Below are 26,086 nucleotides of genomic sequence, written 5' to 3'. Positions count from 1 at the left end.
TCATTGCTTCTGAAACCCTGTAGAATTGCCCTGGGAAAGTGACCTGTGATACCCAGAAATCCTTTAGTACTTTCTTTTTCTCTTTTCTTTTCTTTCTTTCTTTTTTTTTTTTTTTTTTTGAAGTGTTCTGCTACTTGTTTGAGCTCCATCCTTTTGAATTGTGGGAAAACCGGGTTTCTGCCCTGTCCACATCGTCACTGATGGGAGCTTTGTTTTCTGCTTGTCTTTCCCCCAAGGAGATGATAGAAAGTGACATCTCATCCATGATGTCAGGAATTATTCGAAACTCAGGGCAAAATCACCACCCCTCTCCACAGGAGTACAGGTGAGGGTGTCAGCAATGACAAATGATGCTTTTTGAAATTGTTTAAAGTGTTTATGTGCTGTTTATAGTCTCTGCCAGAGAAGTATTGTTATATTAAATTCTGTGATTTTGCAAAAGAGGGAGAAGATCTCAATTTCAAAGTTCGCCTCTCTGAGAGTGTCTAGGCTCGAGGCCTGAGGCCATGGGATCACTAAAAGCCTAGTCTTTTGTCTCCTCCAAGAGAGGTCCCCTCCTGGGTGAGAGACGGGAATCCTGGTGAATGTTAAGATGACAATGGCAGCTATTGCTTCCCCTAACAGGGCTCCAGGAAATGCCCCCCAAAACCTTTGGGGTGAGGTGGGGGTGGTGGTGGTGGTGGTGGGAGGAATTGGCTTCCATCCTCATGGGATGCTGGAAAAGTTGTGAGTGGTGACTTCTGAATTCTTAGCCTGGCTGTATGACTATCAGCAAGTCCCTTGCCCTCTCTGGGCCTCATTTACTCGTCAGTTAAATAATGCTCTTGAATTAAGGTCTCTCCTGGGTCTATATATTTGAGGAATAAATTTGGTGGAGTCTGAGGCCAAAATAAATGATTTCTTGAGACAGAATGAAGCAGATACAGATGGTGGGGGAAGCCCCACAGAATCCTCCAATCTGCAGAGCTGGAATGGCCTCTAGGGGGTCAACCAGTCCAGTCACTTGCTTTTACAATTGGGGAAACTGAGGCCAAGAAGGGAGAAGGGCTGTCCAAGGTCACACAACAAAGCGAGGGAGGAGGAGAAAAAGGAATGATCTGGAGTCCCCTCCTAACCCCTCTTACTTGAGCCCCAGAGGCCTGACCTGGTTCCCAGTGCCCTACCCGTCAAGGCAAGCATCATGTCCATGGGTTGAGGGGACACAGCTCAGATTATGGAGTGGAGACAGGACAGGGGCTGGCCTGGGAAGAGCAGGCTGTCACCTCGGATCAGCCCTGTTTACCCAGGGGCTGTCTGGCCTCCTGGGGCCACTACCACTCAACCAGCAGTGCCTTCTGAGGCGGACTGCAGCCCCCAATTAGAGGGAGGTTGCTGGCTGAGGGCTGTGGGCCTGGAGGCTGCCTTCTGAGATCCAAATGAAGACACAAATTCAAACAGATATTTGCTGCAAGCTGGCCGTGTATAGATCTGGGACCCCAGATGTGTGCCAGGCATGTGCCCGTGTGCAAGCACCTACTGTATACCCAGCTTGGGAGGCTGCTCTGATGAACCTTCACTGTACAGGTGAAGAACCAAGCAATGAAATGAACTCTTGAACCAGCCAAGATCACCCAGCCAAGCACCTCTTGGCTTCCTTCTACTCCTGAAATAATGACAGGTGGAGTGGGGGCAGCATGAAGGTGTTAGAAGCTTGGGCTGTAAAACCACTTATGGTCCCAGCTCCTCTGGCAGTGTGGAGCAGTCTGAGTGTCCTCATCGATAAAATGGGAATAGAAATAGTACCCACTGCATGGAGTTGTTATTATAAAGATTAAATAACAATTCCCAGCTCGGCCACTTGCCAGTTGCATGATTCTGGGCAATTTCACTTCCGAACTTTTAGTTATTTGTAGAGCAGGGATAATACAAGCTACCTCTCCCCGTTTTTGTTTTTGTTTTTTTAAGAGTTTATTTGTTTACTCATGAGACGGTGGCAGGGGCGGCGGTGGGGTGGGGAGAGGCAGAGACACAGGCAGAGGGAGAAGCAGGCTCCATGCAGGGAGCCCGAAGTGTGAATCCATCCTGGGTCTCCAGGATCAGGCCCTGGGCCGAAGGTGGCACTAAACTGCTGAGCCCCCTGGGCTGCTGCCCTCTCCCCATTTTTAAATGCAATATCTATGAAAGTGTCTGGCACCCAGGAGGCACTCAATGTGTGGGGGTGAATCTCCCTCTGTCCTCCCAGCTGGAAGCCCCAGGGGAGAGCCAGTGTTTTCCCATGGGCCAGCTGGAAGAGCTCAGAACCACAGAGTCTGACTGTTGCCTAAAGCGCGCTGTAAAAGCACCAGAGTCAGGGAATCAGGTGGTGAGAGCCACGGCTGCACTGGAGTCAGATGTGTGCAAGGTCAGAATCCAGCTTTGGACAAGTCACGTGACTTGCTTTAGTTTCCTTATCTTTCAAGTGAGCACGATTAGGGCACATCCCTCATGCAGCTGCCAGAAGGACGGAGTTGGTTTTCTAGAGCAAGAGACACAAACCCGGTAGCTGCTGTTCTGACTACTTAGTTCCATTAAGGAGTCCAGCTTTCTGTGAGAGATGGGGTCTATGGAGGGCCTTCGGGGTGGGGGCTCTGGAGGAACATATTGGGTGGGCGGGGGAGGTCCCTGAATGCAGATTCCCAGGCACTGCCTGGCAGGAGCCCCCACCAGCTCCAAGCTGTGGGGGCCTGGCCAGCCCAGCCCACAAACTGGATGGGGCTCCATGCAAGCTGTTGCTTCCAGAAACAGAGCAGGGCAGGCAGTAAGCTTACCAGTGGGGGGTAAGGAGGGGGGACTGTCCATGCCTACCCAGTTCCCAGACCAGCTGGCAGGGGCAGGCCAGTGGAGCAAGGAGAAGCAGTCTTGTATCAGCAGCAGATCCAGAGTTGCCTGGGTGTCCTGTCTTTTTCTGTTTGCCCGGATCTGGTGCTTTCTTGTGTCCAATACCTGGCGTGTCTGGAAGGCAGAGCAGTAATAAGGATAATTGCAGCTGGTGGTTTCTTAACCCTTCACTACCTGTGCCCGTTTGGCGGATTGAGGAAACCAAGGTTCCACGTGATTAACTGGCTTTACATGATGACACAGCTAGTTGTGGGTAAAGTGGCCCTCCAACCTGAGGCTGTCCCACCCAGACGGTATCATGACACACACCCTTTCCATGCGCTGCTGCCGGAGAGCAGGAGGGCTGGAACAGAGTAAGTTGCTCTACCACCGCGAGCTGTGTGACCCTGGACAAGTCACTGTCCCTCTCGGTGCTTCACTTTCTGCGTTTGTGAAATGGAGCAATGAGCGAACCCAATTCACAGGTCATTGGGAGGATTCTGCACTTTCTTCTAGAAAAGGTTTGGCCAGGCCTGGGATGGAGTGCTTTCTCGTGGAGGGGAGCTTTTATGATCATGCAGCGCCTCCCAGGCCCCTTCCAACCACTCCCATTTTTCTCCCTGAATAATAGCCTAGGAGAAGTTTATGGGCTTCTCATTCCCTCTCTCACATCTCCAGGGAATGGCTCCAAGGACCACTCAGGCTGCTGATCCAGCCTGGTTCCAGCCCCCATGCAGCCCTCCACACGGCCCTCCATCCCCAAGGGCCGCCTTTGGCCGTTAGCTATCAATGGCTGTGTGCGGGGAGGGAGGGGGCGGGGGACAGCAGCTGGAGGCTGCCCTGCCCCCCGGGGGAGCTGTCTTGGAGTCAGTGGCTGGGCCTAGACAGCAAATTGGCAGCAGCCTCCCTGCCTGCAGCCTCCCTGCCTGCGACGCTGCGGCCTGGGGCTGGGGCCAGGGGCAGCCCTGACCCTGAGGACAACAGCAACAGCTCACGTTGGACGCAGGTTATCCGGTTTCCCTTTGGCTCGGGGCTGGAAGGAAAGTCCGCTTGTTGAGGTTCTGCAGAATAATGAATTACTAAGCACCTACTGTGTGCCAGAAACCCACGAAGCTCCGTAGGAAACACACCATCCTGTTTGATCTTCATAGTAACAACCGTGAAATGGGTGCTGGCATTTTCCCAATTCACAGACAAGGAGACTGAGGCCCCGAGTCATGACCTGCCCCAGGGCATACATTCAGGAAGGGGTGGAACAGCAGATCAACCACCTGCCCCTAACTTTGGGAATTAATCTGTGAGGTCAGGTCTAACCACCTCCCTTTACAAACTGAGCAACTGAAGCTCCAGAGAAAGAAGGCAAACTGCTGGCTCCTTGGATCCCCACCTTCTCCCAGAGCCATGTCCCTCCCTTAAGATGTGGGCAAAACCCCGTCCTCTCTTTGGACAGTGGTTTTCTCATCATTTAGTGCCAAGCACGTGATAGATACCTAATAAATATGCACTGGGGAGATGGCTGGCTCTCTCCATACCACGTGAGAAATAACATGCCCACGGAAACGTAGGGAGGTTTGTGATGGGGTGATGACAAAGTCCTGCTGTGTGGACCCCCGCAGATGCCACCTGCCTTTCCTCTTGAGCCCCCGCTGAGCTGCGTGGGCGGATGGTTTAACCCCCATATCAGTGTGGCTCCACCCATCAGTTGTGACCTCCTTGCAGGGGGCTAGTAGGGGCTCCATCTGTCAGGGGCGGTGACAGTCCCAACATCCTTACACCCCTTTCTCCCTCCCGGTGGCCAGAAGCTCCTCAGGCTACCTTGCAGCCAAGGAAAAGATAGGTCGCCTTCCTGGGGCCCAGCCTTCCTTTGGGGTCTTGGGCTCCACCCTGAAAAACATGTGCACACACATGCACAACCCCACCCCTCTACCCTGTCACCCACCCCCCACCAAGTCCCAGCCAAGTTTTAGAAAGGAAAGATTCTCATTTCCAGACTCTAATCAAATCATTTCATATTACACTCGCTCGTGGCCCCATTGGGAATTCCCAAGCTTGCTAAACTGCATTTGGTTTTTTTTTATTCCTGTAAACGGTTACAGAAGATATTACAAAAGATATGTTAGCTAAATAAACACCACCATGAAATCCTTAATCCCTTTCGTGTAAAGGTTGGTTTGGAAACAGGAACAGTTTGTGGTAATGTAACAATTTCCTACTAACCACATCTCCAGGGGGCAGGTAAAACCTTGTTATAATCAGAGCAGAAATGATGTCCTGGCGCTGCCTGTGCCTCTGCGGTCTGGTCCGCTGGGATGGTGATCTGACTCCCCCAAGACAATATTTGCTGTGGGAACCCCTCCTAGTGACCATGCGAGGCAAGAGGAGAGGAAAGCAGGAACGCGGCTGAGCACCTGCCGGGTGCTGGGCCCTATCTTATATCTTATCTGATCTTATCCTCACAGCTGCTCTCCGTGGTGGAAATCATTATGATAGTGATTCCATTTTATAGATGGGAAAACTGAGGTGCAGAGGGGTGATTTGCCCAAGATCACATAGGTACAAAGAGGTTGAGATGGCATTTGAGCCGCAAGTGGATGTTCCTTCCACTGCACGATTACTGTAGCGATTCCAAGGAACCCCACTATAGGAAAGAGGGTTAACTGTGGGTTCTGGACTTAAGCTCTGTAAGCAAAAATCCCTGCAGAAACTGTAATCCATCCACAAATACATGGGGCCCGCTGCAGACGGCTGCCAAGCTCTTTAGCAAGTGCTCCATGGAATTTCACCCTTATAGCAACAACAGCCAGTGGCCCTGGGGATCCAGCTCACCTTGGGTGGACAAATATTTATCAAAGAATGAAAGCTGTGCTGGTCACCCTGGGTCTGTAATCAGGTATAAGACAAAGCCATCCCTGACCTCTGGGAGGTTAGTATCTAGGAGGAAGGGGTAGGCAATGCCTGAGTAAAATTAATGGGTGATCCCAGGTGTCTATGCTATGTAGGCATTAATGGCTCTAATCATTCCGGGGAATGGAAACACTGGGAGATGGGGAACTGGTCGGGGAGGGCTTCCTAGGGCAGGGCCGTGGCTGAGCCAGGCAAGAAATGGATAGAGATGGGGCAATGCAAGTTCTGTTACAGCTGGGCTGGGCTGGGGGTATCCTATCACCTTCTCTTACTGCAACAAGGATGTAATAAATGCCCCCAAGGTGCCAGGCCCTGTGCTGGGTGCTGAACAAAATACAGGGCCTCCCAGTCCTTGCTATCTTGGCATGGAACGACTGGAAACCTGTATAAACGAATTCCTCCTTGGGAAATGCTAAATGTTCTGCAGACACACGGGAAGGTCCACCAGGGGTGCGGGTTGCCAGAGAATCTCTCGGAGGAGGGAAGATTTAGGCTGAGACCAGAAGCATGGGGAGAGCCAGTTGTGAATGAGTGCACGGGATGGCAGAGGGAACAGCATGTGCACAGAGAATTCAGAAAGCTTGAGAAAGTCCAAGATAGATGGGTCTGCTAGAGCAGAGGTGATGAGGGCGCCAGGGGCGGGGTAGGAGGCCGCCAGGGCCAGATCGTGGGGGAGGAGCTGGACCCTTACTTCCCTCATGGGTTGTCAGGACAGTGCCAGGTCCTACTGTCGGTTTCGAAAGGCCACTCTTGACTGCTAGATGTTAAATCCATCTATTCCACAAATAGTTGTCTAGCACTTGAGCCAAACACTGTTCCACACCTTTCCTGTGGTTTACCCTTGAGCCAAGAGGCAGGTCCTGTTCTCACCTCTATTCTGCACATTCAGGAAACGGAGACTCCGAGGCATTGAGTTACCTGCCCAAGGACCTCTGTTAGGAGTGGAGCCAGGACTGGAATCCAGGTGTCCCCGGGCTCACCCCTGCAGTGCCCTGCCCTCCTGGCTCAGCTTCCATCCCTCCAGTGACATGGCTGATTGATTAAGGACATTGTTAAGTAATGGTGTCAGCTTGGTCCCCTGGTCCATGTAGGGATGGCAACCATGGACTCCAGTGGTGTCTCCCCTTTGCCAGGGCCACCACAGTATCCCCTGAGCAGTGGCCCCGTCACTACGGAGGCACCTAGCAGATACTTCTAAAGATGATGGTGATGATTTACCCTTCCTGCCTACAACCTGATTTATTTCAGCAAAACTGGCAGAGAGACCAAGTAAAGAGGCTCCAAGTACTGTCAGCCCCAGCTCTTTTTGCTTACGTGCTGTGTGGCTGAAGGGTATCACTTCCCCCCTCTGAGCCTCAGCTATCCCATTAGTGAAATGGGTTTGCGAAGGAGCCATCCCACAGGCTTCTGAGAGGCGAAGGAGGTACAGACCAAAGAGGGTTGGCAGGAAGGTGGGCACACTAGGGGACAGATCTTCCATCCTTTGCATTCCTAGGTCAATGAGAAAGCTATCCCCACTTTTGTGTGCTTGCCACACAGCCTGGCAACTAGGAGTTCAGGAAATATTTATGGAATGGAGCAGATGCTGAGTGTCGGACACTCTGCTGGTGGCTGTGCTGAAGGCAAGCTCTTTAGAAGAGGTTTGTCATCGTGTGAACACCACCATGCAATGCGTGCAGATGAGCTGGGCACCGCCCGCATCATCTCATCCGTCCTTACAACAAACACCCTGTGTGAGATGGGTACGGGCATTCGCATCCCATCGTACAGATGAGCAAACTGAGGCCCAGAGAGGTAGACTACTGCAGACCAGTCTCACAGCTACTAAGTAGCTGGGAGGGATTCAAACCCAGGTCTGCCTGAGCCTGGAGCGGACACTTGTCACCACTACACTGACATGCCCCAAAGAAAGCAAGAGGAGGGGGGTGGAAAGCAGGTAATGACTCGAGTTCCCTAACTGGGATGGGCTCAGAATGGAGCATTGCAGAGGGCTTGGGACTCGTGATGAGCGAACTCATGAGGGCACACAGCTAAGGCATGAAAAAGGATAAGCACACAGTAGGCACTTGGAGAATGTTGGCCAGGCGATTGCCCCGATGCTAGAGTAGTCTTGATTTCCCTGGTGCACCGTCTTGCTCCTAACCAGGGTCTCGCCACACACACCCTTCTGCATGCCCCCAACTCCATCTGTCCGTCCCCCACCCCGAGGGGCCCTGCAGGCTGTGTGTCTGTCCCAGTGGCAGCCCCACCGAGAAGGAAGGGGCTCAACCCTGTTCTGTTCCAGATGGAGAAATTGAGGCCCCGGGAGTTGTGCTGGGGCGGATGCCTGAGGCCATTGGCCAGAGACTGCTATCTACCAGCAGGGGTGACGACACCCCCCGGGGGTGGAGGTGCATGTGTGTGTCTTAATAAGGAAGAGATGGAAGTGTCCCTATGTGGCGTGGGGAGCCGCTGTGAACTGCTGAGGTCGGAACGGGACTCTGGGGTGCCAGATAGGTGGCACCCCAGATATTTTATTTTCACTTTGCCCCCAAAGCTCTCCACTCATTAATGAGGACCCCTGTTGGTGACAATTGCCCCACTTGGTTTGAGAAGGACGCACCATCGGGGATCACCTTTGGGACCCCCGAACTCATAGCTGAACCTGAGTTTCAGTAGAAAATTAGATGTCACCTGATCTGATGCTAATGAACTAGGATCACATTCTTGGCCGTCACTTTAGGGTGGATGCCATCATTCTTCTTGGTTTATACGCTGAGGCGCAGACCAGGTGACCATCTCCCAGCCAGTGGAACCCTGGTGCACGCCCTGCGGGTCCATCCTGAGCCAAACAGCTGTCTGCTCTGCCTCCCAGAGCCCAGGCACAAGGAGGGCCCCAAGGGGGCCTCTTCTCTGCTACTGCTGCTTTACAGATGGGGACACTGAGACCTAGAAAGGAAGAGGCGCTTGCCCAAGGTGATAGAACTTTGGAAATGTCACTAGAGGGTTTAAAAAGATTTTATTTATTTATTCATGAGAGACACAGGCAGAGGGAGAAGCAGGTTCCTCCTCATGGGGAGCCCAATGCAGGACTCGATCCCAGGACCCCGGGATCACTCCCTGAGCCAAAGGCAGACACTCAACCACTGAGCCACCCAGGTGCCTTGGGCTCATCTTTCATCCACTAGGGGCCTGACCTGTCATCCCCTAACTCCTGCTTGAATGCTCCCATGACAGAGAGCTCACTACTTTGTGAGCTGCCTCAGTACAGGACTCTCGTTTTTACAGAGCCCTTCCCTGTAACTTCCCTGCTGGTAGGAGGTAAAGTGGGGGAGTCTTTTATAATAGAAACACACTGAAACGAAAATTCCATGAAATCAGCACCTGAAATTTCCAAACCAAAATCAAATTTCCAATTTTAAGGCAATGTGGAAACACTACAGATTTTTCCATCATGATTAAAAAGAATGTTCCACACCACCACCGCGTAGTAAGAACTTTCCGTGGTGATGGAAACGTTCCAATCCTGTGCTGTCCAACGTGGTGGCCACTGGCCACGGGTGGCCGTTGAACCCTTGAAATGTGGCTGGTGTGATGAAGAAAGCTAATCTGTAAGCTTATTTAATTATAATGGATTTAAATGTAAATGGCCACATATGGCTTCCTCCTATTGGATAGCAACGTGCTAGAATGTTCTAGAATCCACAGAGCACATTCCTTTAACCGTTCCTTGTGGGGCAAGGAGAAAGGACAGTGGGGTCGTAACCAGCCCTGGCTCTGGCTGGGGGACACTACACAGGCCTTTTTCTCCCTGGCCTCAGTGTCTCCATCTGGTAAATGGGAAGATGGTCATGATAACCATACCTGCCTGATCAGGCTGGACACAGAGCAGGGACCCACCCACCCCAAGCCGTGTCCACAGGCTCTTTTATAACATTAAATAAAATTAAGCTGGGCCTTTCACCCCTGCCTGGCCCTGGGGAGGGCGGTGGTGGGAGAGGAGGCATCTGGAAGGCTGGGTCTCTTTGTTCACTTGTCTAATCTGTGAGGACTTATGGAGCACCTACTGTGTGTCCAGCCCTGTAATCTGGGGGTGCAGCTCCTCCCTCAGCGGGTACAAGGTTCTCTGCTTCAACATCAGGTTCTTCTGGGGCCACCTGCACCAGGCAGTGGACTCAGCACTGGTCCTGGCCTCCTCTCTGCCAAAACTGGGGATCCTTGAGAGCTGTGGGGTGCAGCCCCTGTCTTGGAGATACCTCCTTGCCCAGAAACTGAAAAGAAAGACCTAGACAGAATGAGCAGGAGGGGTCTTGGGAGACCCCAGGACAGTGAGGCCGGATTTTGCCTTTTCCTTTGAATTGCAAATGTCCAGTCCTTTCCCAGCAGAGGGGAGACCCACTCAGGAGACTGATACAGTGTCACACGTATACACACCCCAGGGAGGAATCCCAGGCCCCCGCAGATGGCAGATGTTCCACAAAGCCACGTCACCTCCACCGCTTCCACCAGGCCAGGCCTGGGGGCGGGTACACACTATGGCTGCGATCATTACCCCTTGGACCCATCCTACGGGCGGGACAACTGAGGCTGGGCATGAAGTGCCCTTCCAAGGGCCTACGGCTGGGATGCCAGAGTGGTTTCTGAGGACCTGGGGTTCACGCCATTGAAAATGAGGCGCTAGGAGAGAGCAAGAATGGGGCACACGGGGGCATCTTTAATGAGGGACCTGTATGCGTCGGTGAGGGATAGATCACAGGGGTGCCCCACATGTCACGGTGGAGAAAGGGCTGGGCTGACATGCCTCTGCAGGGAGTGGAAGGGGGGCAGAAATGGCTAAGGACCCGGGTCGGGCCATGGGGATGGGACACTCCCAGGCAGGGCCTAGCGCACCCGCCCCCCAGCTCCTGTGACTCCCAGGGAAGAGGTGCCTGAATGCGGGGTGATAAGGCAGCGGGAGGTGAGCCAGGCCTTTCAGGGCCAGCCGACCCCCACCACCGAGCTTCTGCACGTCCACATCCGTTGCAGGAGACCAGTGGGGCTGGCGGGGCCAGTGTCGGGCACACTGGCACGGACATTTTGGCATGGGCAAGAGGGAGGTCCAGCAGAGGGAGCAGGGCCTAGCCACTGCCCCTCCACCAAAAGGAGCTGGAAACCCCCAAGGAAGAATGAGGACCAGGCCTATGTCAGAAGCTGAAGGTGCACTGCTTCATGTGCTTCTCAGAACAACCCAGGGAGAGATGGACAGTGATTCTCCCATTTTCCAGATGAGAAAATGGAGGCTCAGGGTGACTTATCTGAGGTCTCCAGGGATCACCAGGACTTGAATCCAGATCTGTCCAGTCAAAGCTTGGGCTGTGCCCAAGACCCTGTTACACCACCTCGGGGCTGTTCCCCCGGCCCCTGGAGCTTTGCTGGGAGGTGCTCAAGGGTGGAACCCCGGGCTCTGGGCTGGGTCTTGAACTCTACATTCGAACCAGGTCCTGGGTGATGCTGGGATACACAGCCCCACCTGAAAGCCCTAGGATCATGGGAGGAGGGCATCGCCCCCAGGGCACGTCTAATTCTCTGCCTGTTGTGCCACAGGAACAGCCTCAGACTGGAGCAGAGACCTGGGTTCGAGTCCTGGTCTGGCCTTAGCTTCCCTCTCTGCAAAGTGGGCGTGGCCCCTGCCCCTGTCCTCAGGCTGTGGCAAGGACTCAGGGAGGCAGAGGGTGGCTCCGTGAGTGCCTAAAGTGCTGGATGTGACAGCCATTGTCACACTGTTCTCTGGGTTGGTAGCCGGGGGTCAGCTGATTTCAACCAGCCAAGCAGGCATGTAAGTGGCACCCCTGTGTGCAGGGACACAGGCTGATCCAGGGCTCAGGGCCAGCCCTCAGTGATCCCACAGGCGGGGTGGGGGGCAGAGAGATGGCAGCGCGAACTCACTGGCCCTGGCAAGGCGCAGGGAGCAGCCAGGATGCAGAGGGGTCCCTGAGCTTGGGGTCGGGTGACAGAGACTTCCCAGGGAAGCCACTCCTGGGCTGGAATGAGCCCGCACGGGCAGCCAGGAGCCCTAGCCCTGGCCTTTCTCTGGACTATGAATTGGAAGCAAACTGCTTCCCTTCTAACCTCAGTTTCTCCATGGGTCAAATGAGGGGTGGGGCCAGATGATGTCGGCAGGGACTTTGGCAGGAGGAGGCCAGGAGATGATTTGCAGTGAGCCTCCAGGGGTGGGCACTGTTTGGGTGGGGGCTAAGGCATGGCAGTGGGACCGCGTTTGGGTGTCCCAGAAGGGGGCAGGGGGAGCGGACACCGGGTGGCCGCAGTAGGCGTCGGGGTGAAGTCGGGGGTGAAGGAATGGGGAGCCAGGCGGGACACACAAACAGCAGGAAAGAAAAGACCTAGAAGCACCATCAGAAGAGCACCGCGTCCTCAGCCCCTCTATGCGCTCAACGGCCTCGTCACCTTATGTGATCCTCACTTCGTGGGGAGACAGGCTCTGGGCATTTAAGTGACTGCTCGGGGGTCTCAGTTTCTCTACCTGTAAAATGGGGAGAGCACGTGGCCTTGGGTCTGGCATACAGGAAGCGCTCAATAAATGGGAGCCACAGGTGCTTACGGCAATAGAGGCAGATCTGTGAGACCACGGAGCCCAAGCTCCGATGTACTTCCTTCCGGGCCTCTGGGGGCCTGGCTAATATTTTTAACATTAATATTGGCCCGAATGCTGATGACAGCTAAGTGAGACGCCGTTCCGAGGGCTTGACATGCAATCATACGCTTAATCCCCACGACACCCTATGAGAGGAAGTGTTATTAGCCCGATTTTACAAATGAAAAACGGAGGCTCAAGGGGTCCAGTCAGTGGCCCTGGCACAAGGCAAGTGGAGACTAGGGTTAGACCCCAGAGCCCAAGATCTTAACCGCCCTGGGCACTATCAGCCAGAGTCCCCTGCCGCCAGAGATCTTGCTGGCACCCAGGAACCCAGGTTGTTTACAAGCCTGCCACCACCATTCAGGGGCCTTGGTGGGGCCGCGCCTCAGAAACCTGCCGGCAGTGGCTCACCTCCGTGCCTCCCAGACGCCCCAGCGCCAAATGGAGCAGCAGGGCAGTGGGGAGCTACAGCAGGTGACGGAGCAGGAGCAGGGCCGCACCGCCAGGCTCTGGGAGGCCGGCCAGTCATGCGGCGGGTGGGGACTGGCCAGACGCCCCCCACAGCGGGCAGCACCGGGCCCTGCCCCTCGGTCTACCCCATGGTCTCCACGGGCCCGAGGGGACAGATGGCAGCGCCCAGGCCTGGGCCGTGGCTGTCACTCGCCTGATGAGTTACGAGCAGGCTGAAGGAGTGGCAGCCCGGGGTGGGGGGGCTGCAAAAACAATTGCACAGAGACCCCGGGACAATGGGGGCCACGTGCCACGGGGGCAACAGTCGTTTGTCGCACAATGGGCCTCCGGGGGACAGCAGCCAGGCCAACTGCTGCTGCTGACACGGCCGGCCGGGTTTTCAAATCGTTTCCAGGCCCTGTTTTCCTACAAGGCAGCCAATCGCTGGGGCAGCCGGACGGTCACCTGATGCCAGCTTGGTGGGCTGAGGGCCCAGGCCCGGGCGACAACGAGCAGTTGTGGCCATGGCAACGCTAATTGTGGCCCTAAAACACAAGGAAAGAGAGAGCGGGCGAGGTGGGAAGGAGTGGGGAGAGAGAGAGAGAGAGAGAGAGAGAGAGACAGCGAGACAGGAGACAGAGCCCCAGCTGAGGTGGCCCGTGGGTGGCAGAGGCGGATGCCCCACCATGATCCCCTATCCTGTGCGTCACAAAGCCATTTATGTCTCCCCCTTTCTGTGAAGCCCCCAAGACACTTATTCTCAAACCATGGTGCTCAGAATCGGGCCTGTGGGCCCCTGGGCCACACACCAGACAGCCCCTGACCCCCGAGGGGGGCAGGCACGGTGGGTCTGGCGTGGGCTCCAGGCTACTTTGCAGCACCTCATAACATGGACAAGGTACTGCTGTGGGGCCCGGTGTCCTCGCAGCCGTGTGGCAAGCATGACTTCAGGGGTGCTGGGGAGTCACACTTGCCCCACGCCAGGGTACCTGCCTGCCCTCCTCGTGGGCAGCCTTTGTCTTTCCATGGAGGGTGTTTTTGCTCACGGGTCTGTTGGGGGGGTGTCGGGCATGGGTTCCACATGGCATCTCCAGGGGCTGTCTGTTCAGCTCGGGTTCCGGCCCCACCACTTCCTGTTACATGTGGCTTTGGGCAAGTGACTTGGTGCTCTGAGCCTCAGTCTCCCCATCTGTAAGAGGAGGATATGGGTGTATCCGGGGGATGTGGGTGTATCCTACCTCTCAGGGCTGCTGGGGGATTGAACGGGATTGAAAAGGACTGTGCCCATGTGCCCAGAGCCCTGTGCCTCAGTTTCCCCAATCTGTAAAATGGGAATGATGATCATACTACCGCTTGCCTCATGGGGTTGACCAGGAGTGTTTAATGGCTTTACTACCTCTGAAGGACTCGACACGGTGTCTGGCACATAATAAGTGCTCAACAAACCTTAGTGTTTATTGTTTTGGGGGTAGGGGCTAAGGTAAGATGTGGTCAGTGAAGGAATGATTTGAGGATGTCTGATCTGGCTGCCAAAGGGGGGATCCTGCGACCATGCGGAGCCCAGGGGAAGGGCAGATTAGGGCAACTTGGGGAGGAGGGCTAGGGGGTGATTCCAGAGATGGGGGGACCAGAAGCCAGCCTGAGCTCCCCGCTCCGCCCGAGCTCCTGCCCCTCCCTGCAGGCTCCTGGCCACCACCACCAGCGATGATGACCTGCCTGGGGACCTGCAGTCGTTGTCCTGGCTCACGGCGGTGGACGTGCCGCGGCTGCAACAGATGGCAAGTGGCCGTGTGGACCTGGGGGGCCCCAGTACACCACACCCACACCCAGGTAGGCCCAGGGGCTGGGTCGGGGGGACAGGGTGGTGTGCAGGGGAGGGGCAGCACCCAGCACTGCCACCTACCAGCTGTGTGGCTGTGGCCACGTCTCTCTCTCTCACTTTCTCTGCCCCTGTTTCTGCATCTATGAAATGTGACTGATTATACCTTCCTCAGAGGAATGTGGCTCATTCATTTGCTCACCACCGTGTGCCAGGCCCTGTGTGAGCAAAGGTTTCAGGGAAGAGTAAAAACCGCCCTGCCCCTACCCTGCTACGTCTTGAACATCTAAAGTGGTTGGCAAACGATGGCCCGTGGACCCCATGCAGCCTGCGACCTGCAGCCTGCGTTCTGTATAGCCTTTGTGTTAAGAATTGTTTTACCTTTTCCAAGGGCTGTAAAAAAAACCAGAAGACAGAAGCCATATGGCTGGCAAAATATTTCCTATCTGGCCCTTTACAGAAGAAGTCTATGGAAGCCTGATCTTCAAAGAGATAATATGTATAACATATTATCGTGGAAGGTGCTGAAGGTCCTGGCACACAGTAGGTGCTCAATAAATGGCAGCCAGTTGCAGTCATAGCACAAGTGGGCTAAATATTTAGAGACATAGAAAGTGTTGAAAACAATCATCACAGTACATCAAAAGTACCAGTAGTTAAAAAATTAGTGTCTAGGAGTATTTATTTCATTGAACAAATTATTCTTGGCCAAAACATTTATAGCAGGGGTCAGCACACTCATTCTGTAAAGGGCCAAGTAGTAAATATTTAGACTTTGTAGGCTATATAGTCTCTGTTGAAAGTGTTCAGGATGCCTGGGTGGGTCAGCAGTTGAGCATCTGCTTTTGGCTCAGGTCGTGATCCTGGGGTCCTGGGATCGAGTCCCTGCTGAAAACCTGCCTCTCCCTCTGTCTGTGTCTCTGCCTCTCTCTGTGTGTCTCTCATGAATAAATTAAAAAAAATTTATTTTAAAGTGTTCAGCTGTGTCCCTGTAGTATAAGCCCACCCCTAGACGGTGTAAATGAACAGTTGTAGTTGTGTCCCAGTAAAACTTTATTTACAAAAACATGCCACAGTCTGGATTGGGCTTTGCTGGCCACAGTTTGCCAAACCCTGATCTAGAACCTCCAGCTCTACGACCTTGGGTAAGTACTTTCCCCTCTGACCCATTTCCTTAGGTCAGATGAAAGGATAGCAGAGCTGCCCTCCCCAGGTGTTGAAAAGATTCAATGCCCAAAGTACGTCGTACCTGCAGTCGGTGTTGTATGGCACACAGCAGACAGGAACCGTGAAAGAAGGCAGCCTCCCTTCTCCACTGTGTGGCTGCACACCTCCTGCGCTCCTGTCTCTATGCCAGTGTTGGGAGCCCTGAGTCCTGCAAGCCGTGGTCCTCGTTCTCAGGGAGCTGAGGGTCCCTGATCAGAGAGAGGGCAAGGCAGACAGACCAAAGGCGCAATGGAGGAGCGCAGGTGGCAGCCCGGGCTCAGAAGAGAGCAGAGAGACCCCGGAAGGCTTCCTGGAAGAGATGGCCCCAGGGCAGGATCATCTTGCAGGTCAACTTTGTTCAACCTAGAAGGGAGCCCCAAATCAGAATGGTTCAGTGAGGGTCTGGGATAGATGAGCAACGTCTGTCACAGGCCTAGGACTGGATGGCTGGCGTGCAGGCGTGTGTGTATCTGCCAGTCCTGAGCACCCCCTCGGCAGGGAGCTTGGCAGAAGGGAGAGGAGGGGGCACAGCGGCAATCAGAGCTAAGCCTAGTGGCAGTGGGGAACCCAGGCGCCATTCTAAGGAGAAGAGATGAATAATGAATTGATGTTTTAGCCTCATAATGGACAAGAACTAAGATATTAATGATATCACTATTATTTGTTATCGACTCATATATTTTTTTAAAATCTTTTTTTTTTTTTTTTAGGACTTTTATTTATTTATTCATGAAAGCCACAGAGAGAGAGAGAGAGAGAGAGAGAGAGAGAGGCAGAGACACAGGCAGAGGGAGAAGCAGGCTCCATGCAGGAAGCCCGATGTGGGACTCGATCCCAGGACCCCGGGATCACAGCCTGGGCTGAAGGCAGGCACTAAACCGCTGAGCCACCCGGGCATCCCTCGACTCATATTTTTAAAGATTTTATTTATTTATTTATTTATTTATTTAGTTAGTTAGTTAGTTAGTTAGTTATTTAGTTATTTATTCATGAGAGACACAGAGAGAGGCAGAGACACAGGCAGAGGGAGAAGCAGGCTCCCCATGGGGAGCCCGATGGGGGACTCGATCCTGGGACCCCGGAATCAGGACCTGAGCTGAAGGCAGTCGCTCAACCGCTGAGCCACCCAGGTGCCCCTGTTATCAATTCATATTTATCAACGTGTCGGTGGGGTAGCCAGCAACGTGATAAGTACCCACAGACATCACCTCATTTAAACCCCACAACTTCACACATGGGTGATCTGTGTAGCTCCACCGCGCAGATGGGGAACCTGAGGCTGGCCCCAGGTCACACAGCCGGTAGAGCCCAGGTTCACCACTACACTCCAGGTAGTGGTTTGCGAAGCACCTGCTATGCACCTGGCCCCCAGGCCGGGGGCAAGCTCCGTCCTCTGGAGGTGTCCCGGGTGAGCCACTCTGCCTGCTGGCGCCCTTCCGCCAGCGCAGCGGTGTCTCTGTGCTTTCCTTTTGCAGGTGCCTTGGCCAGGGCGGCTGACCTGCATGTGGGAGCCACGCCGGGTGCACTGCTCCACGGCCCAGCCGGCATGGCCCCCCCGGGCCTGCTAGGCCTGGGCCCCCTAGCCAATCACGGAGCCAGCGTAAGCGCCCATCCCTCGGGTCGGGGAGCTCGAGCGGGGGTCCTCCAGGGCTGGGGTGCCCCTCCTCACCCTGACCTCCGTCTCCTCGTCTCCTCATCTTACGGCCCCTGCAGATGAACCAGATCCCCATGGGGGGCCAGCCCTCATCCGGCCTGCAGGACCCGCCGCAGCTGTATTCACCTGCCTCCCAAACACAGTTACCGCTCCCCCCAGGTGGCCAGCAGGTACCTAGAGCTTGTGGGCAGCCCTGGACTCGGAGACATATGTCCCTGCCTTGGGCTGGCGGGGGTAGGGGGGCGCTCGCTGAGCCTCAGTTTACTTCCCTGCAACCTGGGGCTAGCATTCCCGTGCCCCTGCGTTCACTTCCCTAATACTCCTGCAGGGAGCAGAGACAGGATTGTCCCTTAGGGCCATTGACCTCACATCTTCCTAAACAGCGTCTCCTGGGGGAAGGGGGCCCTCCTGTGAGTGGCTTATTCTCTCTTTCTCTCTCTCTCTCTTTCTCTCTTGCCTCTCTCTCTGCCACGCTCGCTCGCCTGCCCTGCCCATGGCAAGTGCCCGCCTGTGGGCCTGTATGGCTCCCCGTTTGGAGCACGGCCTCCCTACCCCCAGCCCCGCATGGCTGTGCACTCATCTCAGGAACTGCACCCCAAACACTACCCCAAGCCCATCTACTCATACAGGTGAGGTCCAGGGTGGGCCGGGGCCATGGGGGGCTCGGGGAGGAGGGGTAGGGACTGCCCTTAGGACAGCTCAGACTTGTAAGGGGGCGCTTTTCATCCCCCCAGGTGTGACCTGCTCTGGGAAGGACCATCATGGGCTCCATCAGCCCCCAGGGTCGAGAATGAGCCCGATGCTCCATGCTGTCACTCACAAACTGTGTGGCCTTGGGGAAGTGGCCTGGCCTCTCTGAGCCTCAGTTCCCTCTAATGTAAAAAGCCATCAACATAATAACATTGTGTCCCTCCCAAGATTTGAGTGGGTGGCAGGCAGTGAGCAGCCTAGTTAAAGTCTAAAGGCCTGTAGACATTAATTATGGGGAAGGGTGAAAGAGAGGAGAAGAGTTTTCTCAAATTGGTCCTGCTGTCTGAGCTCAGGGTCAAGGCCAAGGTCAGGGAGTGGGAAAGATGTTGGGCCAGAGAAAGATACCAGAGCTGACACCGTTTGGGTATGGAAGGGCTGGTGGGGTCAAGCAGGGCCGACTTCCTGGCAGAGGGGGCCTTGGGCCCGAGACACCTTCACACCGGCCTGCCCCACCCTTTGCCTCCAGCTGTCTGATCGCCATGGCCCTGAAGAACAGCAAGACAGGCAGCCTGCCTGTGAGTGAGATCTACAGCTTCATGAAGGAGCACTTCCCCTATTTCAAGGTGAGCAGCCCCAGCCTGGGGTAAGGGGGTGCCCGAGCTGCTCTGGCCTCTCCCTCAAACTGCCAGGACCCAGGACTGGCCCCAGGCCAAACTGGGCCACCATGTTAGGTCCCCAGTTACATCCACAGGCGCCTGGCCCTGGGCATTCACACGGACGAGGGCAAAGAAATCCAGAAGAAGAAGAGGGCATTTGAGCTGGGCCCTGACCAGGGAAGGAGTTCACCAGGCATCCTGGGGGGTGGAGGGGAGGCAGAGGGTAGAGGGGCCAACCTGGTTACTCAGCATGGATCGGTAAGACACGCAGATGCAGAACCCAGACTTGGCCAGAGCTGCTGCCTCTCTGAGCCTCGCTTTGCTCCTCTGTAAGGTGGGGACAATAACTCCCGCTGGCCAGGCCCATGAGGGCTCTGGGGGTCAAGGGCCCTGGCCACTCCGGGCACATGGCGGGCCATCGGTATCGTTATTTTTGTTGGCATCAATCCCAAACAAGGAGCAGGCGGGCAGAGGGGACCGAGCTGCAGGCTCCCTGGCTTAGTGCCCCTTTTTTTTTTTAATTTTTTTTTAAATTTATTTATTCATGATAGTCACACAGAGAGAGAGAGAGAGAGAGAGGCAGAGACACAGGCAGAGGGAGAAGCAGGCTCCATGCACCGGGAGCCTGATGTGGGATTCGATCCCGGGTCTCCAGGATCGCGCCCTGGGCCAAAGGCAGGCGCCAAACCGCTGTGCCACCCAGGGATCCCGGCTTAGTGCCCTTTAGCAGAAATATTGCAGACAGGGGAGTGTGCGTGGAGGGGGAGGGATAGAACATGAGGTGCCCATAGGATCTGGTTACCTGACAATAAAGTGGGAGCCTTTAAAAATAATTGGCTTCGGGGATCCCTGGGTGGCTCAGTGGTTTAGCGCCTGCCTTTGGCCCAGGGCATGATCCTGGGGACCCAGGATGGAGTCCCACATCAGGCTCTCTGCATGGAGCCTGCTTCTCCCTCTGCCTGTGTCTCTGCTTCTCTCTCTTTCTCTGTCTCTCATGAAGGAATAAATACATAAAATCTTAAAAAAAATAAAAATAAAAGTAAAAATGATTGGCTTCCAATGTGCTGGGCCAGCTATCCACATGTTAGCATCCTGTCCCTTTCTTGCTTCCTGAGTAGGAAAGAAAGGGGAGTTCGGCATCCTTGGGCCTGTTCCCAAGTAGTGACTAACTGTTGCCTGGAGCTGACGTGCAGCTGCCCCTTTAATGGGGCCCAGGGGGCCGGGCCCTCTGTTTGCCACAGTCCCCACCAGTCTCTCTTGTCTTCCCAACTCAAGGCTGGGTGGTGGACAGCCCTGCCCTGCCCCTCGAGGCCTGGGTCATTGAGATCCCCCCGAAGAGGAGGGGCTCATAGGGCAGTCTCTGAGGGGGATCTCCTGAGTGTCCCATCTGTCCCCACAGACGGCCCCCGACGGCTGGAAGAACTCCGTGCGGCACAACCTGTCGCTGAACAAGTGCTTCGAGAAGGTGGAGAATAAGATGAGTGGCTCCTCGCGCAAGGGCTGCCTCTGGGCCCTGAACGTGGCCCGCATCGACAAGATGGAGGAGGAGATGCACAAGTGGAAGAGAAAGGATCTTGCCGCCATCCACCGGAGCATGGCCAACCCCGGTGAGGCCTAGACATCCCCGCCACCCCCCACACACCCAGGCCACCCATCACGCAGCCAGCCCGGCTCTGCCTGGACCTGCCCAGCCCGCCACGAGTCCTGGCCTTGATGGTGGGGACATGGGCGCCTGGTGAACTTCCCTCCTTTCCTCCTGGGCCCTCCCTGGGGCTGGTCAGAGGCCTGTGAAACGCTGTTCAATCTCCCTAAGCAACCCCGAGTTTCTCAGAGAGAAATGCCCAACTGAGCACCCACGGATGACGTTGCCTTCTTACCTTTCTTATCACACTGGCATCAAGTTTCAAAACAATACAGTAATAGTAACACCCAGTGTGGGCTAGGATGTGGAGAAACAGGCACCGTCATACAGAATGAGTGGGAATCTGAGGTTAAGCTTTTCCAGGGCAAAGTCCTATAACAGAGCCCTGCAAACCTTGCCCCATTTTTTTCCGTCCAGTTATTTTACTTCTGGCAACGTATGTGGAGGATGAAAAAGAATTTCAACAGAAGGTTTACAAAGTCATTCGTCACAGAATTATTTCTAATAGTAAGAAAGTTGAAAGCAATCTAGACATCCCACAATAGGGGATTAGTTCAATAGATATAATGTCCATACAAGGATTGATTAGAGACAAAAATATTTTTGGAATAGAAAGAAATATTCCCAATACAATAAGTGAAAAAGACCATATATCACAGCCTAGTCATATTTCAAACTGTGTATATTAAGTGCACATATATGTTTATATACATGTGTGTGTATCCACTCATTTACATGTGTATGGATTTATGTGTACACACACACACACACACACACGAACGACACACATACACACAGACTAGAAGAAATATACCAAACTCTTGACTGTGAATGAAGAGACCACTGATAATTTTTATATTCCTCACATTTCTGTATTTTCCAAATCTTCAACCCTGCTCATGAATCACTTTCATATTAGGAAAATATTGCATCTGCTTTTTTTTTTTTTAATTAAGAGATGTGAAAGGGAGGGACATACAGGTGACATCTGCATGGAGAATGTCAGGTGGAAGGCTAATTATCCACCCAGCCTCAGGAACACTTGGCCTGACTCCGTGGGGATCATCATGTTTGAGGTGTGGGTATAAAGGAGGATTGGAATATAGCTCAGAGATGAATTCAATAAAGTGAGGAAGAGGAGACCATGGAGCAATCCCATAGGCCCTTGTGGGGGGAGCATCCAGGGATACTCGCCCCTCAGAGAGCACTGGGGTCTGGCTTAAGACCCAGTGCTAGTCCCCATTCATTCATTCATTCATTCAAGATTTTATTTATTTATTCATGAGAGACGTAGAGAGAGGCAGAGCCATAGACAGAGGGAGAAGCAGGCTCCCTGTAGGGAGCCCGATGCAGGACATGACCCCAGGACCCCAGGATCACAACCTAAGCCAAAGGCAGATGCTCAACCACTGAGCCACCCAGGTGCCCACAGTCCTACACATTTAATGTAAAATCTTGGGCAGGCCATTTCACCTTCTAGGTTCTAAGTGTCCTCTTTTCTTTTTTATTTATTTTTAAAAACATTTTGTTTATCCATTTGAGAGAGAGAGCACGAGCAGTGGGAGGGGGTCAGAGGGAGAGGGAGAAGCAGACTCCCCACTGAGCAGGGTTCCTGATGTGGGGCTTGATCCCAGGACCCTGGGTTCACGACCTGAGCTGAAGGCAGACGCTTAACCAACTGAGCCACCCAGGCACCCCTAACCTAAGTGTCCTCTTTTCTAGAATAGGTACCAATCTAAATAGGTCCTGGGACCCTAGTGGTCCAGGCTCAAATTGGTATTACCTTCAAGGAGACGCAAAAGCCAACCACCAAAAATAATTTCAGAGTAATGATCTGTCTTGTTTATAACTGATAGCATTAAGGAGAATCTGACTTTTAACCCACAGTAATACTTCTTAATGTCTCTTTAGTAGCAAGAAGTGGCTAGGACCCCTTGTGTGTTAGTAAATTTTATCCTGGTGTCGTGGGACTTGTCATCTCTGCCTTCCCTCCTCTTGCAGAGCTGTCAGCCTCAAGTGAAGTCCTGGGGCTAAAGCGCTGTCCCAGTGAGAGGAGCTAGTGTTATCATCTGAGGCTCCCTCATTCCTTAAAGACCCCACACAGCAATCTGCGATCTCATGACATGTCCGCAATGACACTGTGTCAAGTGTACAGTGCCCTCTCATAGATGAAGAGACTGAGGTTCAGAGAGTCCGAGGGGATTGCTAGGGTTACATGCATGGTACCACTGGGGCCTGGGAACTTCAGGGTGGCTTCTGAGGGACCTTTCCCTTGCCTGCAGAGGAACTGGACAAGCTGATCTCGGACCGGCCAGAGAGCTGCAGGCGGCCTGGCAACCCTGAGACCCCTGTGCTGACTCATGCCACCACAGTAGCCATGGCCCATGGCTGCCTGGCTGTCTCCCAACTTCCACCCCAGCCACTGATGACTCTGTCCCTGCAGTCGGTCCCCCTGCACCACCAGGTCCAGGCCCAGGCGCATCTGGCCCCAGACTCTCCCGCCCCGGCCCAGACCCCACCCCTGCATGCCCTGCCGGAACTGAGCCCCAGCCCCCTGCCCCACCCTGCCATGGGAAGGGCCCCTGTGGACTTCAGCAACATCGGGAGCGACATGAGCACTGAGGTGGACTCCCTGGACCCCAGCATCATGGACTTCGCTCTTCAGGGTGAGGCTGGAGGAATGGGGATGGGGGGGAGAGGAGGGGAGGGAAGCTGGACAGCCAGAAAGATGGGGGAGGGCCAGGGAGAGGAGGTCGGCCAGCCTTTACCCCTCCACTCCATCCATGGGCAAGTGCTTCCCAACCTCCTCATGACAGCGAATTACAGCAAGCATTTCATGAGTGCTTACTGTATACCAGGCCTCCTGCCCAGCACTCCCTAGCCATCACCCCCCAACCGACCCTGCCACAGCCCTGGGAGGCCACTGCCATTTCATGTCCCCATTCTGCTGCTGAGGATACCGACACAGAGAAGTGAGGCCACTGGCCCAAGATCACCAGCTAGTAAGTGGCAGAGCCGGGATCACAACCCAGATCTCTTTGACCCCCAATGTTTACTCAGTAACTACTCTAACTTGCATGTGCCAACCTCAGCCCAGGTCACGGTCTGACCCCCGCCTGCCACACAGTCCTGCTTGACACACAGGAGCGGAGCAAATGAATGGACAGATGAGGGAGGTGCCTCGTGTTTCATCCATTCATGCCATGGGCGCCCCTACTGTGTGCCAGCCCATGGCCAAGAACTCTCTGCCCTCCAGGAGTTCCGTGTCTAGAGAGGGAATGGACTGGTTAGCAGGTTGGTTAGCTAGCTAGGGAGCGAGTTACTTAAGGCCTTTAAGTGGATATATCTATCTGGCCCTCCCTGCCTGTCCCCCTGATTATTGTTTGGGGAAAGCGTTGTGTTGTCCCCTGATGGGACACCTGAGAGAGCGAGTCAGTGCTTGCCACACATGCCCCCGAGGAAGCCTCAGGAGAAGGGGGGTCTCTGATTGGCTCCATTTCATCCTGAGGAGCCTGAGGCTCTGTGACAGAAGCGACATTCCCAGGGATGGAACTTGGCTTCTCCACACCCCCTGCAAGACCCGACTTTGAACCCCACACACGGTCTTTGCCTCTTCCTTAAGATCGGATTCGAACTCAGGTCTGTTTGACACGAAGCCAGCTCACTCAAATGCCTTTGTCTTTGAAAGGGAACCTCTGGGAGGAGATGAAGGACGGGGCCTTCAGCCTGGACACACTTGGCGCCTTCGGAGACTCGCCCCTGGGCTGTGAGCTGGGGGCGGCGGGCCTGACCCCCGCCTCTGGTGGCAGCGACCAGTCCTTCCCAGACTTGCAGGTGACGGGTCTCTATGCCACGTACTCAACCCCAGACGGCGTGGCCGCATCAGCCTCCTCCTCGCAGTACCTGGGCGCCCCAGGGAACAAGCCCATCGCCCTGCTCTGAGGTGACGGCTTCACCTGCCCCCAGCACTAGGGCCCGGGCAGGAGCTCATGGAGCCTGTGTTCCTGGAAGCAAGGCCCCTTACATCCTATTGGCACCCCTGGGCCTCTCACACCTCCACGGGAGGCCTCTGGGGCCTCCCCCAGTCAGAAGGACAGAGGAGAGTGGACAGGCATTCCAGCTTCCCTGACCCCGATGCTCCTCCCAGAGAGTGACACCTGAAAACGAGATTTCTCTGGCCTGCAGCCCCGCTGGGCTCCTGAAAGGACCCACAGCCCCCTTTGAGATGGGACCCACTGGTGGGCCATGGAAACCCTCCAGCGGGGAGGCCTTGAATTTATTCCTCTGGGACTGAGCGTCCACTTCAGCCTCCAGAGGACAGGCCCTGAGGCCGGGAGCAGAACTGGTCAACTGGAGCCCTTCCCTTGGACTGGCATGGGCTGAACTCTGAACCCCAAGCTCCAGGCCTGCTCCTCCCATAACCTGTTTCACAAACAGAGCCCTGGGCCATGCTGGGCACTGTGCCCCTGTGTACATTTATTTATATTTATTGGAGCCTGTCCACACCATCTCTTCGAGCCCAGCCCGCGGCCTCTGGAATCAGAGTCCCTGGTCCCTCCCTGCATCCTGGCAACCGTAGCTCCTGAATTACTCTGGGGAATCATGACTCCAACTGGCCCTTAATCCCTTGGTAGCCTGGGACTGCTTTTTAGAAGATAAAGCACTTTTGATACTACGGAACATCCTCTTTTTCCAAATCAGAGACAGATATTTTTCTGACTGCTCAGTCGTGATTCAGACTTCTTCCCATATGCACCTGAGCGGAGAGGTGCCATCCATAGTTTGGGGCTACGGGGCTTTCTAAGGGCAGATCGGGAGGGGGATGGGAAGAATGACAGGGGGCATCTGTGCTGGCATTTAAGACACTCCTGATGGAAAAAAGCAAACTGAACCATGTAAAGCTTGACCAACAAGGCGGGTGGGGGCTGACAAAGCTGCAATGCAGAGTATTTATTGGCACTTGTTTGCCTATTCATTGCCCTATGACCATTTTTTATGTGTTCTTTTTTTTTTCTCTTGTTACCAATTACTGATTTTGGAAGTGGCAGATTCTGCAGACAGTGGGTTGGAGGAGGGACAGAGTGTGAGTTGGGGAAAAGAGAAGGTAACTCGGGATCTTCCAGCCAAGTGGATGCCGAGAAACTGCAGTAGTGGCTCGTACCACTGTCCTCTCTTGCCCAGCTGGATGTTTGGCTCCTGTGTCTGGGAGTTCCCAAACCCAAGAGCCAGAATTTTCATCAGCCAGCCAAGCTGGAGGGTTCAAGGTTGAGGCTGGTCTCAGAGGACCATCTTTAAGGACTTCCTACCTGGTTCTGGAACTTTCTGCCTAGTATCCATCATCTTTAGACACGGCGTGGTGCTGCCCATCTGAGCAGTACCACCCAGCTGCTTTGTGTGACGAGACGCCTGACAAGTTAAGATATTGGAGTTGTTAATGAAGACCTCGTGTGTGGATGATGCCAAGATCCATGAGAATAGTGTTGAATAACTGTCTTGTCAATAAAGGCTGGACGGCAGCTCTGTGGCTCAGAGGGAGATGCAATGGGGGTGAAGGACAAAATGCCATCTGTCACTCACTCCTCACAGGTGAGGTCCCATTTACAAATGGGGAAACTGA

General features: G+C 54.4%; 1 protein-coding gene across 1 annotated transcript; it reads left to right on the top strand.

Moving 5' to 3' along the window:
• Window positions 1–239: 239 nt before the first annotated feature.
• Window positions 240–24,411, top strand: FOXN4 (forkhead box N4). Its single transcript, XM_041729473.1, has 9 exons — window positions 240–325; window positions 14,484–14,632; window positions 17,303–17,427; window positions 17,541–17,651; window positions 17,983–18,110; window positions 18,698–18,794; window positions 20,227–20,434; window positions 22,752–23,135; window positions 24,158–24,411. Exons 1-9 carry the CDS (start codon window positions 240–242, stop codon window positions 24,409–24,411), a joined length of 1,542 nt encoding a protein of 513 aa, XP_041585407.1.
• Window positions 24,412–26,086: the final 1,675 nt, after the last annotated feature.

Source organism: Vulpes lagopus, chromosome 14 (assembly GCF_018345385.1).
Source record: "Vulpes lagopus strain Blue_001 chromosome 14, ASM1834538v1, whole genome shotgun sequence".
NCBI classification, from domain to species: Eukaryota; Metazoa; Chordata; class Mammalia; order Carnivora; family Canidae; genus Vulpes; species Vulpes lagopus.
The sequence above is the reverse complement of the archived record's forward strand: the minus strand, read 5'-3'. Positions and strand labels throughout refer to the sequence as shown.